The sequence below is a fragment of the Chionomys nivalis genome, chromosome 5 (assembly GCF_950005125.1).
Source record: "Chionomys nivalis chromosome 5, mChiNiv1.1, whole genome shotgun sequence".
Taxonomy (NCBI): Eukaryota; Metazoa; Chordata; class Mammalia; order Rodentia; family Cricetidae; genus Chionomys; species Chionomys nivalis.
The window spans coordinates 109,655,991-109,673,423 of record NC_080090.1 but is presented as its reverse complement, the minus strand read 5'-3'; the positions used below and the strand labels follow the sequence as shown (position 1 = coordinate 109,673,423).

Below are 17,433 nucleotides of genomic sequence, written 5' to 3'. Positions count from 1 at the left end.
GGGCCCCATACTCTAGAGTTCCTCAAGGCTTTAAAATGGTGGAAATGTATGGAACATTCTTCATCTCAGTGAAGAAAGGCGAAGTTCTGAGGATCCACATCATCCTTATAGGAATTTCTTTGTGGAAGACTGTATTTTTGTGAGTAGTTCTAGATCTTTGACAAAGAACACACATTCTTTGCTAAGGTGATTCCCATTCATTACAAGCATGTGTCATTTTCTTTGACAAAGAAAAACAAGGAGGAATTGGAAAAGAAGTGTCTGTTAGTATGAAGGCTACACACGACAAGTACCAGCTGTTTCCTGATTCAGCAAAATTAACAATTTATTGTATAGAAAGTGATTGTCTGCATACAAAGTTTACAGAGATCTGCAACTCCAGACAAGTTACCTGAGACTTAGCAGGGCCCTGCCACTTAAGGAGAACAGAATTTGCCAAAGAAAATGATGTTTCGTGTTTTGTTGTGTCTAATGATATAGATAAATGGGTGGTCAGCATTGAATTCATCCTTGTGCTGTAAGATTCGGGATCCTGGCACCTCAATGGACTCGCCACCATCTTCGGTTATTTCTAGGCATACCCTGTGAATCACATTTGATAGGGTCACTCCCTTGGTCTCTGACATGCCAGAGAAATCAGATGTGTTTTCATCAAAGAGACTTTTCAGACCCAGCCTTTCCAGACTAGCCTTGGGATCAATCATCTTTTCCACTTTAAACTTTGGGAGAGAGAGTTTGACTTTGGCGTTGGCCATGGTGCTGGGGTTGGTCCACTGCAACAGTGTGTCTGGGTTGAGCTGCTTTTCAATCTGAAGGACAAAATAGGAAAGAATTTTATTTACTTCTGACTGGAAAGAAAGAGAAAGGAAGGAAGGAAGATCTACCTTGATTAAAAACAGAAAGTATTACTGTAAGACCAACTTTAAACAATCTAAATCAACTTTGGCTTGGAGATGGCCCAGCAAGTTCCTCATATAGGATTCACCAGCCACCCAGACATCTCCTCCCCACCCTACAGGAAGGCTCTCTTTTGCTTAAATTATAGAGCAGTTTTGTTTGTTTGTTTGTTTTTGTAGAAAGAGACACATAGATTATGATGTTACATATACCACAGTAAAATGAATATAAAATTAGAAGTTTTTGTATAGATCCACTGACTGTTTATTATATTTTCTTTACAAAGGAGTTCTCATTAATAATGATCTAGGCATACCACCAAAGTTAATTAAAAGCTATTCCTTTTCTCTTTATGATGGGAACTCAGACTAGCTCTGATCTGCTCCTTAGATTGGAGGTGATGAATACAATCATTTCAACTGGTTGAAAAGATAGATATGCAATGAAGCATAAAATAAGTTAGTCATAAAATTCTTCATGGAACAAATGAAATCAAATGGCTCCTTGCCTTCCCACAAGTGCCACTGAGAATGACAGTTCCCTGATATTAATATTACACCAGTGTTGCTCTCCTGGTGCGGATAACAGCCAAGGGCATGGCAAAGTCACAAGCTGGTGTGAGTGCGTTTTAAATAGGGAAGGAATAATTTAGTCTTTTATTAGTATACAACAGCTACTTCTCATTAATATTCTCACTTTCACTCGGTACAAATTAATAGGACCAAAAAAATCACTATAATTAACTAGTTTTGCAACTAGTGGGCTAATGGGCTTATTGATCTGTCCATTTACCACATGAAGTATAGGCCAAGAGCTCTTTTTCCTCTTGAGCTCAGACTCTTGGTTTTCGTGTCATTGACGGATCATGTGGCCATCAACTACTCGCCTCTGTGACTTCCTTCCTCATTAGTAAACAAGAACATGATAATGGCTTCTATTTCGTAGGAATGTTATACAAATTAAATGAAAAAATTATTGGAAGACTTTAGTAGCAGCCTTGGCCCATTGTAGATGACAAACAAATGTTGACTGTTTTCACTTTAAAGAAGAAAAGAGCGAGACTGGACCTCAAAACCCTTGAAGATGACTGGGCTAGGGTGTGTGGGGCAGGGCCGTGCCTGCTCCTCCCTCCTCTCACTTGTTCTCCTGTCTAAGTGCCCAGCTGCCTCCTTACCTTTTCCAGGCCTGTGGACTCATCCTCCACATCCTTGGGTAGCACAATGAGCATACTGAGATGCTTATTCTGGAAGGGAAGTTCTATGATCTTAGCGTTGATCTCATCAATGTTGCCCAAACAGAACGTGGCCTCTAGATTCATCATTTGTACTGGTTTGGTGTCTGTCTGTTAGAAGAGAAAGTTTTAAAAGGGTTAATGTTCAATTTATATAAAAAAATACATATATATGCATATAAACATATCTATATAAACACAAATATACAAACATAGACAGAGATTTACATGATAGAGATAGAAATAGAGACAGTAATGACAATAGAGACAGAAATATACTAACTTCTCTTATGCTTTGGATCACTGTAGCTTAAGCACACACAGAGGAATCCACACTGCTTGCATCCTGTGATGACTTTATGACTTCATTTGAAAGTTATTCATGTGCTCCACATGATAAAAACTATATTATATTTACACACATAAAAGGAAAATAGCACAATTTGATTTATATCAAAATACAAGGAATTAATATGAATACGAGAGCAGGCACCTGTAACCCAGCACTCTGTAGACAGAGGCAGAAGAACCAGAAATTGAAGGCAAGCCTGGGCTACATCGCAAATTCAAAGCCAGTTTGAGCTACATAGAAATACCTTGTCTCAGAACCACATGGACTGAAGACATCACTCAGGACTTTAACATTTGCCTAGCATGTGCAAAGCTGTGGGTTCAACACCCTAGCAATGTGCGTGCGTGTGCACACGCGTGAGCACACACACATACACACAAAGATAGAGGGGGAAGGAGGGAGAAAAATGTATAAAATTATTTTCAAACTTTTTCTAATATGTATATGAAACAAACAAATTCCTTAGATTTGGGTTCAACCCCCAAGATAATTCATTAAATAAATGGAAGTATTACAAAATCTGGGGAAAAAATCTAAACCCCAAACCACTTCTTGTCTCAATCATTTAAGTACATAACTTGTAGATCTGTACAGAATTTCTCAGAATAGACATCACATTAAGCTCTTACTATAACTTCATCAGTATAGTCTAGCCCTTAAAGGAAACATCAAGGTACATGAGAAACAGTTTAATACCATCACTCAAAACACTCAGTGATTTACAAATGTGGTTCAAAGGACTCAGGAGAGAAGTAATAGGACCCATATTCAAAAGCAGTGTGCTACCCCATGCAGACAGAGTCAAGTCTAACCGCATGTTGGCAGATACTGAACTACCATGACATCACCCCTACAACTGCTCAGGGGCCAGGTTTCCAGGCTCTGGTGTTACCCGGCTTTATGACATCATAGCAAGAATGAAGGTAGAGCACACATTCTCTCTCTCTCTCTGTTTAGAAACATCCTTTAGCCATTTCACAAATATAAAAACCACAGATCTTAACAAGATCAAAGCCCAAGTCCCAGTTCCGCCCACTGGCATTCTATGAGTGACCTCAGGGAATCCACAAGAGACACCCTGAGCCACATGCTGTAGGGCTTATTGTTGACCCCTCCCAGAGAGGAGCGTCAACCATCAACCAAATGAGCCGTGTCATCCTGACATGACTGGTAGTGCGGTGACCCCACACCCCTGTGAGGGCAGAGGCTGTAAAGTATATGCTGTTCCAGCTCTCAATGGCAGACAGCATCAAGAACGCCCAGAGCCATGCCAAAGCCTGTGTGTGAACTTGCAGTGTCTGAGGGGTCTAAAGAGTAACTGCTGTCACCAACACACATCTGGTGGACAGCCAGCTCTGTACCTAGCAGTCAGTTAAGTCCACTGCAGTCAAAGAACTCAGGAGAGAAAGTGTGAAGAGAATCCCCTGCCCCCCTCAACCAGCACCCTGGGAGACTCTGGATCCAGCAGGAGCAGCTTCTCGCTCCCCAGCACCCTGGAAGACTCTGGGTCCCTCAGGGCACTAACAGTACTTCTCCCTCCTTAAGAACTATGTGATCACGGACTGTTGTGTTTTGTCTGACACTGATTTAGAGCTGAGGGTGTGGGTCAGTATGTCAAATGCTTGCCTAGCATGCACAGAGCTCTGGTTTGAATCCCTGGCAATACACACACCAAGTGTGGAGGTGAGTGGCTACAATCCAGGCATCGGAGAAGTAGAGACAGGAGAGTCAGAAGGCCAGAGCCATTTGAGGATATGTTATAAGCTGGAATCTAGCCTGGGTTACATAAGATTGTCTGAAAAAAATTCGAGGTGCTGGTCTTTGAAAATTGATTGATTATTCATCCAAAAGTTTGCAGAGTGCTTAATGTAAGAAACTGTAAACACCGAGGTGAGAAAGGCACCGTCCTTACCCTTATAAAGATCAGCCACTAACTGAGCAAATAGGAAAGCAAATTTGTCTTAAGAAAAGAATATTTGATGTGAGAGGGTGTGGACATAAACTCCACGAGGGAACAGGGGCAATTACAGAAGCCACTCTATCTAACCCGGGCCAAGTTGGTATCTGAAAAGGATTTTCTCCTTGATTCTAGCATTAAGAACCTGAGAACAGACAGGGCTCAGGGGAAAACCTACACTACCATTCTGCTGAAGGAACATGGCAATAAAATGACTCCTAACGACACCCGGCTATACACATAGCTAAGAGCAGCAGCATCAGAGAACTTTCTTCTTTCAGTAGATGGTAACTAACAAAAAAAAATCCACAACTGGACAGTGTGCACAGGGTGAGGGACTTCAGAGTGCCCAATCCTAAAAGGGATGTCTGTATCTGACTCCTCCCTCAAGGCTCAGAGATCTTTGTAGAAGAGGAGGCAGGAAGACTATAAAAGGCAGAAGTGGTGGATGGCATCAAGGAAACAGCATTCTTCAGACACAGCAGGGCGGATACACGCATGAACTTACGGAGGCTGGGACAGCATGCACAAGAACTGCGACAGTTCAAGCTAGATGGAATCCCTGCACTGAGAAGAGGAAGTAGACACCAAGTCCCACCCTAACCAAGAAGTTTTTTGTGATCGATACCTGCTGAGAAAGGGGAGCTCCATTTTCTCCATTGGAGTGTCCCTGGGTTTATCACCCACACTCCAGGGAAGGCCCATGCTCGGGAGCAGTCGGCCAGCACGGACACTCCATGGCTTTTGTGAGTGTGCTTTTTGTTTTATTTCTTGTTTTGCTTTCTTTTTTATTTTGTTTATCTCTTTTGACTTTTGTTGCTTGTTGTTTTCTTGTTTCTTTGTTTGTTTGTTTGGAAAGGAGGTGAGAACATCATGCACTTGGGTGGGGAGGGAGAGGGGAAAGACTATGATCAAAATGGACTTATTTTTAAAGATGATATTTGGTGAAAACAAGTGGCTGATAGCAGGCAATCCAGGATCTTGGAGAACCTGAACACTAAGAAGTGCAGCATCGTATCTACAAGGTGAGACACCTTGAGTATTTCAGCTAAAGTGTTTACTGTTTCAGGCCTGAGTTTCATTATTATTACATTTATTCAGATGTGTGTGTTCAAACATAGGCAAGCATTATGATACATGCACACGTGTGGAAGTTAGAACAACTGGCAAAAATTGTCTCTCTTTTTATACCATGTGGATTTGGGGGACCGAACACAAGCCATGAGGGTTGGAAGTAAGTTTCTTTACCTGCTGAGGCATCTTACTGGCCCAAATATTCACACAAGTCACATTTCTCAAACAAAACCAAATTACACACAGATCCCTGAGGTTCCCCAGGCTCTTTCAAGTTTTTTCTAGTCTTGATTCTTTGGTTTAATATATCTTAAAATGGTCCTTTGTTTACAGATATTAGTTTTTATGCATCCACCTCAATAGCATAAATGATACCGCTCCAAAAAATGAGCTTCTAATTCTTTCTGTAATGACTGCTAGGAATAGATGAGTAAAGCTATGCTTTGTTCTTCATAATCAGCCAGTGCCTCAAAGCATATTACAAATGCTCTAGGCTGGGCTGGGGAGCAATGGACTGGGGAGTGGAAGGTTGGGCTGGATGGGGAGGAATGGGGTTGGGGCTGGGCTGGGGCTGGGCTGGGGCTGGGCTGGGGATGGGCTGGGGATGGGCTGGGGATGGGGCTGGGCTGAGGATGGGGATGAGGCTGGGCTGGGGCTGGGGTTGGGGCTGGGCTGGGGCTGGGCTGGGGATGGGCTGGGGATGGGCTGGGGATGGGGCTGAGGATGGGGCTGGGATGGGGCTGGGGATGGGCTGGGGATGGGGCTGGGCTGAGGATGGGGATGAGGCTGGGCTGGGGCTGAGGCTGGGCTGGGGATGGGGCTGGGCTGGGGATAAGGCTGGGCTGCAGCTGGGGATGGGGCTGGGATGGGGCTGGGGATGGGGCTGGGCTGGGGATGGGGTGGGATGGGCTGGGATGGGGCTGGGGATGGAGCTGGGTTGGGGATGGGGCAAGGCTGAGGATGGGGATGAGGCTGGGTTGGGGATGGGGCTGGGGATGGGGATGAGGATGGGGCTGGGGCTGGGGATGGGGCTGGAATGGGGGTGGGCTAGGCTGGGGCTGAGCTGGGGCTGGAATGGGGATGGACTGGGCTCTACCAAAAGGGGAAAGGAGGAAGGGATAAGAGATGAATATTAAACCATGAATTTTATCACCAGGTACGTAAGAAAATGAGATAAAAGTGAAGTGACTGAATTAGGAGCACAATTCCTAACTGGTCTAACTTTCCTGATAACCCAAAGGCCTCTAATGTGGTTTCTTTGCTTCCTTCCTTTCCCTTTCCCTCCTTGATTTCAGGAAGTCTTCACATCCACACCAAGAGTCCCTGAGCCCTGCTCTGCTGCCACGATTTGAAACCCATTTCCTTCTTCATGCTACACATACCTTGTTGACTCTGAATGGACATTCTTTTGTTTCTGATTCAGGAAATTTTTTCATCCACTTTCCAACAAAGTAGGCGGCATTAACCATGAGGATTTTGGTCTGGTCGCTTACACTGTTCTCCGACAAAATGTTCTCAAAATGGCCTGCAAATTATTGTAGAAACCACACATCACAGTCGTTCATCGAAGCAGCCTGCTACTGCATGCTTGTTCACTGACTGGACACCCATCACTCGTTAGCATCACACCTGGAAGGACTGGCAGCCAAGGCTGTCCAATTGAGGGCATCTTTTCTGCCCTCCTTCCCTTCCAGACCAGACATCTCAGAGAGATCTAGGACTGGAAATAAGCCCTTTCTGACTCAGTTTGTACTCCTGTGCTGACTGAGTAGACATGTGCTTTCCACCGGGCTGCGTCCACACCTCCACATATATTACCTCACTGTTTTCCATTAACAGTTGAGGAACCTGAGGTTCAGAAGGAGTCAAGGGCTGCTCTACTGTGCTCAGCTGAGGCTACATCTTTGCTCTAAAACTCTACACTCCTTTCCCCAACTCACTCCTTGGAGGCATCTGATGGACTGGAGGTCAGCTGTAACACTCACAAGTGCAGTCGCATCGTAATTACCTCAGGCCTTAAGTCCTCCACAGCCCACAGAGCACAACCATGAAACCCCCTTGAGAAAAACACTCCTCTGGTTTGAATGGCACCTGGCAGTTTTGCAAAGCATTGTCACTTACCTAATCTCTAATTTTCATGTTGTGGTCATGCCCAGTGTCCATTTTAAGGAATCATGCACAGGGTCAGTGTTCTGCCACCACTGCCTTAACATGCTAACTAATGAATCTATAACATAGAGCCTGCATTTTCTTTCATACTCTAGGCCCTACAACCTGAGTCCAGTCCTGCCTATGTCGGCTACGTGATGACTTTATTAAAGAAACCCGAAGACCTAATAAAAATCCAGATGGCAATAGTGGCAGAGTTTCAGCTGACATCTTGCTTCTGTCTCCAAATTCAGAATTCCCCCTAAGCCCCACCCTCTCCAGTCAGACACTGTGTGTATTCATGCAATATATATATCCACATGTGTATATGTTTATGACTACCATATAGTGTATATACATACACACGATATATTTGGAGGCCTCACAGCAATCACATGTGAATTTTAGTAAGATATGCCTCATTTGACTGCTGGGTAAATTTCAGCTCCATATCTAAACCTGTTGACCATCTATTTGTGGTACCTGGATTTGAATCTGGCTTCTAAATGACTCCAGAGTTCCTGCTCTTCCCATGTTGTTAGAGGTGGACATCATTCATGAGGCAGCACTCAAATGGGATGCTGTGCTGATCTCTGGCAGTTCTCAAAAGCAGTGTATCTCCTCACCCCAGCAGCATATCCCTCTGCAGCCGTCAGTGACCGCCAGTCCTTCAAAATTACTTTCTACCTCCCAACAGGCCCCCCTGAACAAACATATCTCTAGGAAAGGAGAACTAGTCACTGACTGCAGTCCAAACCATCTGAGTTCCAATTCTTCCTTGACAAGGAAGACAATTCACAGGGACTTTTAATGGGGGCGGTGAAGTCAATGCAGAGAGAGAGCTGAAAGGAAGCAGGAATGGACTTGAATGAGGGCAGCCTGAGAACTTGTGAGATTAGGGACAAACTTCCACTCTGGTTGCTAGGTTTCCTTTGTTCTAGATTTGCATTTGCCTAAGACTTTTTGGACTTTTTTTCATTTTTGATAAAGCTGTAAAAATTTTTAGTTGGAAGCAGATTCAAGGATCATCTTCCCATTTCAAGACTTTAAAACCTGACTTTGTGACTTGCCAAAAGCCATAGTATAAAGGAAACAGCTGGGCCCCTACCAGGGCATGTGGCAGCTTGTCAGAGAGCAAAGCAGAGCATGCTAAAGAAAAAAAAAAGCATACAATTTGCCAAGTTATGAGCTGATACAAGAAATGCCCAGAAACTGCAGTTGTTGACATGACTTGATGGGCAAAGAACTTAGCTTGTGCACTAAAATTACCCGAAGAAGCTTCCAGATGTTCAATATTTTTAGGCTTGAAGCAAGCATTGCTAAGCAGGGAGACCTCTTTACTCAGCTGTTTACAGAACATTAAAGGGTACTTGCCGTCTGTGAGCTCCTTAACAGAGCTGTTAATTTGACCTTTCGTTTCTTCCAGTTTATCTTTGAAGTCGACAGTTTCCAATTCTTTTGCATATGGCCTTTTTGTAGAACTGATAAATTCCTGAAAAACATCCAATTCACAGAATCACAAAGCTCTTAGCATCTGTAGATGGAGCTAATGCTAAGAAATGAATTCCTTAAATATCTATTACTATGCATACATTTTCAAAAATTTGTCACACCATATGAAGCCTCATGTAGAAATAAGTATTTTCTTTGTATTAGATGTTTTATTTCTTCAGTTATAAGACATAACAATTATTAAATTATCAATTGATTATCAGGTCTGTCAAAAACAAAAGAAACACTACATTAAATATGTACAGTTAAAGTATAAATCCCAATATTCAAAAATATTTATATTATTACATATATAGTATACTAAACTAAAATATGTCTCAGACACTTAAGGTTTGAACTTTTAGTTCTCAATTTCTGGTGCTATTTTGAGACTTCCTATAAACTTTGAGAAATACAGCCTAACTGGAAAACAAAGGTCACTGGGGTCCTTGGAGATAATATTCTCACTGTCACCTCCTGTCACTCTCTACTTCCTGGTCCTTCATAATGTGAGCAGCTGTCTTCCGATACCTATTCCTACTGACATTTCTGCCCATGCAGCCATAGACTTGGAAAACTTAGAGCCAAAATAATTCTTTCTTCCATTAACTTGCCTCTAGAAAGTATTTTATTTCTGCAACAAGAACAAATAATGAACACAACATCTATATATAGGATGTATGTCAAAAATAAGAATCAGAAATGAAAACAATGAGCAAAAACCCTTATCTCCACTAAAATAAATGAATATTTTTTAGAGTCCTGACACTCAACATATGGTCCAAAGATCAGAAGTCAAGCATCACCTAAGATCGTGTTAGAATGAGCTCTCCGGCCCCTTGGCTGACTTAGACTATGCATTTTAGCATGATTTCCATGAGTTGCACATTGAAATGTGAAGGATGGGACTGTAAAGAACATAGTGCTGTGTCTAACTCTAATTCTTGTTTAAAATGCAAATCCTACCAACACCAATCTTGATACAAGAGATGGGAGGCCATGAACTTAGGCTTCCAACAAATACTTGAGAGGTTTAAATTCAGGGGCCGCTCCTCAGGGTACCAGCTGGTAAATTTGCAGGTATTTCATGGTAGGAGAATCAATTAAAAACAGAGAAAAAGGAAGAGAAGCGAAAAGGAGAGAAGAAGGGGAGGAAGGGAGGGGAGGGAAGAGATGGAGGGAAGAAAAGGAAAGAGAAGGGAAAGAGGGAGAAGGGCAAGGGGAAAGAAAAAGGGAGAAAATGTCAAGGAAAGGGAGGGAATAGAAAGGGAAAAAGGAAAGAAAAGAAATGAAGGAAAGGATGGGGAGAAAGGAAGGGAAGAGAAGAAAAGAAAAGTTTGGCAGAAATAATTCTAAATATGGAATGGAAGTCCAAGCAAGCTAACAGAATTGGATGCCGTGTCACCCTGTCCTTGAATTCCTTCAGAGTAACAACAGTCTTACCCAACTAACTTAGCTCCAGTTAGCTAAAAGTCAACCGTGGAGTGATGGGACAGCCAACACTCCTAAGAACATCAAAAGACTGCAAGTGAAGAGCCCCCACTGCCACCGCCAATGACAAGCCATCACTTGGGGAGTTTTGAACATGCTCCATACTCAGTTGAAATGCACATCTCAATTTCCTTTCATTTCCCAGGCGACAGCTGGGACATATTTGTCTTCACGCCATAAGGATAAACTCACAACAATATCTAATAACTTATTCCTCAACCGTCTCTCACAAAAGCAAGTGTGGAATGCAGAACACTGCTATGCCGTGGTGGAACATTTGGCCTGGCAATCTAGAAGCTTGAAACTGTGACCAGAGAAACAAGAGTTGAGTCAGTTCTACATTACCAGAGAAGGGAATGTCCTGTAATCGAGAATGTTGGTTATTAGTTAGAACAGAGATCTTAAAAATATTGCGCTACACTCTAGGATCTAACAGGAGGGGATCACACTGTTCTTCATATGACTGCTTCAAGAAATGCCTTGGCTTAAATGACTACGACATATTTGTACAATGTTTTTCTGAGTGGCCTAGGAAAACAGCACTGGCTCACATCTGATGAAAACGAGTCATTTATGTTGGTTATTTTCTACTGATTCTAAATGTAATCTGGACAAATTAAAAAAAAAGAGTTGGGAAGTTTAAGACAACCTCAGGCAGTGTGTGTCCCATTGTTTAAGGAGAAAGTTTCTTGCAAGTCATTTTGAGTCCTTATGAAGATCGGTTTACTAAATAGTTGGTCCTTCCATTATCCCTTCTTTCCAAAGGAACTGAGGGTGGGGAAGGGTTGGTTAAAGTTCATAGGGAAAGGGGACAAGGTTCTCTGTATTCCAAGCCAGAAGTGACTGCCGTTTCATCCTGCATCATCTGCAGTAGGGTCGCTTTCCTTTCCTAAGCCTCAAACCATGCTATGGTTTATGGTCTATGAAAGGAGGTGTCCCGGAACAAGCTGTGGGCCCACAGAGTGACATGCCCCTCCTGGGATGGAGCACAACCAAGCTGTGAAAAACCACTTACTGTAGAAGGGTTCAGAGATTTGTCTATGTAGAGTCGCTTGATTAGCTTCAAAGAGTAAAAGGAACTGAGCTTATTTACATCCGAAGTGACTGTTTGAAACCCAAAGGGTACATCTTTGACGTTCTCAAAATGAAGGACCTGTTTAAAAAAAAAGAGAGAGAGAGAATTCCATTATCAAAAAATAAAATAAAACATTGTTCTGGGATTGAGGAGATAAAGTGCTTGCGCTGCAAGAATGAGGACCTGAACCAGATCCCAAGATTCCATGTTCTAAGAAAGGGGGAGAGGAGAGAGAGAGAAGAGAGAGAGAGAGAGAGAGAGAGAGAGAGAGAGAGAGAGAGAGAGAGAGAGAGAGAGAGAGAGAGAGAGAGAGAGAAAGAGATCCGGGCATCAGTAGCTCCTCAGTAAGGCATGAGGCATAAAGAGCACCTCCCTGTCTGTCTGTCTGTGTCGGGTTCAGGTCTTGTGGTGCAGGTAACCACAGCTGCTGGGAGCTGATGGGTGTTCTGACCCTATGAGGCCCAGGAGTTTGCATGTCACAGCACTTCCCCACATCCTCCATGTCCTACGTTCTTACTGCCTCGGCTTCCACATTTCACGAGCCTTCGTGTTGTGAGGGGAAGAGAGGTCAAAAAAGATGGCCCATTGTGGCTGAGTACTCAGTCTCTTATTTCAGAACTTAGACCAGTCATGCATGTCAGTGTTGACTGCTGCCCATTGCAAAAAGGGGCTTCTCCAGAACTCAGAGAATGCACAGCCATTGGCACATTTCCCGTGCCTCAGGGTATGACCTCACCTCTATGCATATAGGCAGCACCAATTGGACTAAGCAGGTTGTCCGGGGGGCGGGGGAGGCATGAAGCTTGGAAAAAGTCACGTTGGGGGGTTGAAGGGAGTTAGAAAAGGTAAATGGGGATGAACATTATCGTTTCATTGTATATATATATATGTGTGTGTGTATATATATATATATATATATTCCCAAGAATTAAGAAAAAATAACATTTAAAAAGACCAGAAGTTTTGGAAAAACCAGATATGTCACATGCACTGAAATACTTTTCTTTTGATTGAAGAATGGACAGGCCCCACAGCCCTTCTGGAAAAAGGGATGAAAAGTGAAAAGTGGAGGCTGGGTTGGAGCATTTGGAGAGGAGTTCAAGTGGGAAAGCACAGCAGCTCTCCCTAGGACTCAGGTCCCTGCCTCTGCCTCTCTTGGTCTCTCATCCTAACCTGGGCAACATTTATGAGTCATGATTTTATGGATGCTTGTGATTTTAAATACCGATGAGCTTGTGAAAAGAAAGGTTTTTTAAACCTTACATTAATCTACATAAAAATAATAGAATGGAATTGGAATTATAGTACTTTCTAAGAGATTGTGAGGCCTCCAAACAGCAATCAAGAAAATCAGCTCGTTTAAGAACTTTACCAAGCTAATCAAGTACAGCCCCAAAGAAACTCTGAAACATCTATATAATTATGTATATATTTACATGGGAAATTTTGCTTTAGTCCATGCCTCTCAAATGAAATAACCAAATCCCCAGTGTTCTAAAACATATGTGCATGCAATTCATTTTATCTGTCCCAGCTTGAAGATAGATCATTTAAAATGTTACTTCTGAAATTGGAAATACTCTAGAGTAGAATGTGATTGAGCTCACATCTTAATATTAAGTTCTAAATAAACTGTGTGTTGAGAGCAGTTCTTGTTCTCTGAATGTAGGGCAAGAGGCAGGGGACAGATTTTTCCCATTTACCAAGAGTGTGTGCAATGGAGTATTAACAAGTCATGGACTGATCTTCAGAAATGTCAGGTGAGGGATGTCATGTGACTTGCTGACAGTCACTGAGGAATGGAACATCTGTCAGACCCCCATATTCTACATCCTAACCTGCTACCCATTCTAAATATAGATCATGCTATCCATAAATGTTCACATTTAGAAGAGATTAAGAGAGCCCTGGAGATGGTCCAGATACATGTCTTTTATCTTAGGCCCTGACTATGAATTCTAGTAACTATCCCCATTCAAAACCAAAACAAGGTTTGGGTGGCTTACCTGTCCAATTTCATTTGCTGTGTCACCTTTGGCACCTACTTGAGCAAGTGACAGGGAAGTAGAGAGACATATTGGAGAGAAGAGAACATTTCCCGTGGGCTCCTTTTCACATAGCTGTTTGAACAAGTCAACAGCAAAAGCAGAATTCGCCAGTCTCAGGGAATCCATCGTGGGCCTGGAACCAAGCACAAAACTTAATTTCCAGTGTAAAATGTGTTCTCAGCTACATCCTGCCAACAGCACTAAGAAATCTACTTCAGTGAAGCAATGATCTTGGGCAGGAGACAAGAAGAAACTTTTGGTAAATTCCAAAAAAAAAAAAAAAAAGAAACCTCGGGGCAAATGTCTTGAGGCGCATGGTGTCTTCTGTGTGTTCTGTTCTCCACAGCATCTTCACTGTGGCCAGCATCTGGTGCCCAGCCCTGGCGCCACTTCCTCAGCAAGCAGTCAGAGTAATTGATGGCATTAGTAAAACTCAGTCCACTTTATAATCGCATATTTCAATTACTATTTTGGTTAAATTAGACAAAATATCTATTTGTATATCAAAAAGTAATTATAGCACTTTCATGTTGCTCTATTTAATATTTAATAAGTGTATAATTTTGTTCTCAAAAATACACTGGATCCCTAACTTTTTTCTTTTTGTTTTTCAAGGCAGTGCTTCTCTGTGTAGCTTTGTAGCCTGTCCTGGAACTCGCTCAGTAGACCAGGATGGCCTCAAACTCACAGAGATCCGCCTGACTCTGCCTCCCAATGCTGGGATTAAAGGCGTGCGCCACCACTGCCCAGCAAATTCCCAAGTCTTAATACCTATGAATTTAACTTTGTTTGGAAAGAAGGTCTCTGCAGTTTAAATTAATTAAAATGGGGTCATACTGGAGTTAGGTGGAAGCTAATCCAAGGTGACAAGTGTTTTTCTAAGAATAGAAAAGAAAATAGAGATACGGAGACACAGAAAGGGAAGATAAATACAGAGAGAGCAAACTGCTACATAGCTTAGACAGGATGTGTATGCTGAGGTCAGAGAGACAGTTTTAGTACTCAGGATCAAAGGCTTCCTTAGCCAGGACCCATAAATGTCTTAGAGTCAAGTACATGGAAGGATTACAGTTTTCACCTTAGACCTAAACAGAGATTACAAATGCAAAGACAAGAGAATAAAATCAAAAAGTGGATTCCTGGTTCAGAACGGTGTTCAGATTTCTCTTTATAGGGCTGTATGTAGAATGACACAAATAGATCATAATATTCCTGAGAATCTGAAAATCACAGGTATTAGCAAAAGAAAGGCAAAGTTGAGCCCACTGGTGACCACCAGTCACATCCCCTGACCTCCCCACCTTTCCCACTGGTGACCACCAACCACTCCCTGCCCCCCCTTCTCACTCGCTCACTCACATGTGTGTGCACGCGCGTGCGCACACACACACACCCTGCACTGGTGACCACCAGCCATTCTCCCTGACATCCTCCTTCTGCTTATGCCTATGATAAGAATGGCAAGAGCACACAGGCTTGTGTGCCAATTACAAATCTATCACAAGGCACCAGGAATTTATGGTGGGCATTTAGGTTTTTAAAAAGCCATTAGTCCTATTCCTGCTCTCAGGTGGGACCATGACATCACCACCCCTGCGTAAAGGCTGACCAGTGTGAAGTGCACAGAAATCAGCAGAATCCCCGGCTGTGTATGTCTGTGAAGGGCTTGGAGCCATCTGCCCACCACGGGGGAGCATATGAGAGACTCCTGATTCCAGGTTTAGGAAATATATGTGAGAAACTTGGAGAACAGAATGTCAGGCTTCCTCTAGCAGCATGTTTAACCCTGACAATTCTGAGTTGACCACAACCACAGCTCGACCTGGGTTGTGTGGGAAATGAGGAACTGTGTCCTCACCAAATAGAGAAACCTAAAGTCAAATCCCAGCAAACTGTTCAATACTTCCTCCAGGAAGCATGTCAGAGTGTAAGGAGACGTTCACTCTGCCGTTCCTTAGTTCCAGCATGCTGAGCTCCATTCGGCCTAAATGACTCTGGGCATAGACTCACTCAACTTTCAATAAGTCTAGTTACAATATTAATACCAGTGCTGTATTACAATGTGAGGCTTGGATCCAGGTCGTGGTTGGAAACTATAAATGGATGCACACTTGACAGATGGCATGGCTCCCGTCAGCACAGAGAACCTTCCTCTGCATGGTGGGCCTTGAAGTCCAAACCCACATGTCTGCCTGACAACTGGCCCCTTGCTCAGAAAATCCTCCTTGGCTGTGAAGAAAAGGAGCAGTCTCTACAGCGCAGCCATCCGATGAAGCCCAAAGGTATCAAGTGTAAGGTCTGCATATGTACGCAGAGTGTTGTAGCGGTGTGATGGTTCATCATCCCTGTGAACTAATGTAATTTAGAGCCCCATGGAAGCAAATCTCTGCTCATGCCTGTGAGGTGTTTCTAGATTGACTAAGATAGAGGACTACTCTAACTATGCGTGGCACTATTCTAGGGGGTCAGGGTCCCAGACTGAATGGAAAACGGAAAGCAAGCTGAGCATAAGCGTCAGTCAAGCTGTTTCCTTTTGCATAAGCGTCAGTCATGTTGTTTCCTGGCTGTGGATTCGCAGTGCGACTAATCCCCCACTCGTCCCACCCTGCTGTCCCCTCCCTGTCACGAGGGGCTGTGTCTTCTGCAACTGACAGACAAAGGAAGCACACCCTGCCTTGAGATGTTCGCCTCACATATGTTGTCACAGCGACGAGACAAGTGGCATGCCGCCACCGGTTAGGAAATCAATCAATTATCAAATGGAAAATCACACCAGTGGCTCTGCGATTTGTCCTGAGTGACCTGAGAAACAATGTAAAGTTGGTGTCCTCTGAGGGAGCTGGAGAGAAGACTGAGTACAGCCAGCTGGCGCCTCCCTATGTTGTAAGACTACGAATTTAAGCAAATCTCAGACATGTGGACAGTAACACCCAGAAAAAAAAGTGTGAGGTCCCTACATAGGTCATTTTGCACACGCAAATACTATTTTAAAACTTGTCAATTCCAAATCCAGATGAATAAGCCCCATACAATAAGTTTACATGACTAAAAAACTGCATTCAAAAATGCTAAGACTATTTCAACTGTTTCCACCTCTTCATCGCCTCTGTACAAGATTGTCTTCGATTTTCATGAAAATCCAAGGATCAGTCTTTTTAAAGATACAATTCAGGCTGGAGAGACAATCAGTCATTAAAAATTGGGCTTACAACTCAAGTTTTTAGAAAAAAAATATTATTCTATTTGACTCTAACCCAGAAAAAATAAACTGCAGCTTTCAAACCCACATTGGAGTAACTTTCATCTTGACAGGAGGAAATCGGATGGTTCCACAAGCAGTAACACAAATACAGTTTTCAGGAATTTATAGCCCTTTGACTAGGAGTGAACCCCTAACTAGTGAAACAACACCAGCCTGGTCAGTCCTGAACCATCCGAGCAGCACCGAGGACTATTCGGTAGGCTGTACTTATATATTTATGTGTTTATAAAAATACGTGACAATAATAATCAAAGAAAAAGAGGTTGTGAATTTGAGGGGAGGTAGGAGGGGCTAGCAGGCGTGGGACAGAGGAGGAGAGGAAAATGATGTGATTATATTTTATCTTAATTGATTTTTTCAGATGTTAAGAAAAATGAGAACTGAAAGTCAAGAGCCCTGTTCTGCAG

At 43.0% G+C, this 17,433-nt stretch overlaps 1 protein-coding gene across 1 annotated transcript; it reads right to left on the bottom strand.

Moving 5' to 3' along the window:
* Nucleotides 1–416: 416 nt before the first annotated feature.
* On the bottom strand, nucleotides 417–13,890 carry Serpinb5 (serpin family B member 5). Its single transcript, XM_057770767.1, has 6 exons — nucleotides 13,723–13,890; nucleotides 11,657–11,794; nucleotides 9,034–9,151; nucleotides 6,894–7,036; nucleotides 2,072–2,239; nucleotides 417–809 (listed from the first exon to the last, which is right to left on the bottom strand). The coding sequence occupies exons 1-6, from the start codon at nucleotides 13,888–13,890 to the stop codon at nucleotides 417–419; spliced, it is 1,128 nt and encodes a 375-aa protein (XP_057626750.1).
* Between the last annotated feature and the right edge of the window lie 3,543 nt (nucleotides 13,891–17,433).

Excerpts from the sequence above, each read along its gene's own strand:
- Serpinb5 (XM_057770767.1), bottom strand. The coding sequence starts at position 13,890 with ATGGATTCCCTGAGACTGGCGAATTCTGCTTTTGCTGTTGACTTGTTC. Across the intron at positions 9,152-11,656 it reads AATCTCTGAACCCTTCTACA|GAATTTATCAGTTCTACAAA; the intron begins GTAAGTGGTTTT and ends GATGTTTTTCAG. Across the intron at positions 7,037-9,033 it reads TGTTAAGGAGCTCACAGACG|GCCATTTTGAGAACATTTTG; the intron begins GCAAGTACCCTT and ends AATAATTTGCAG.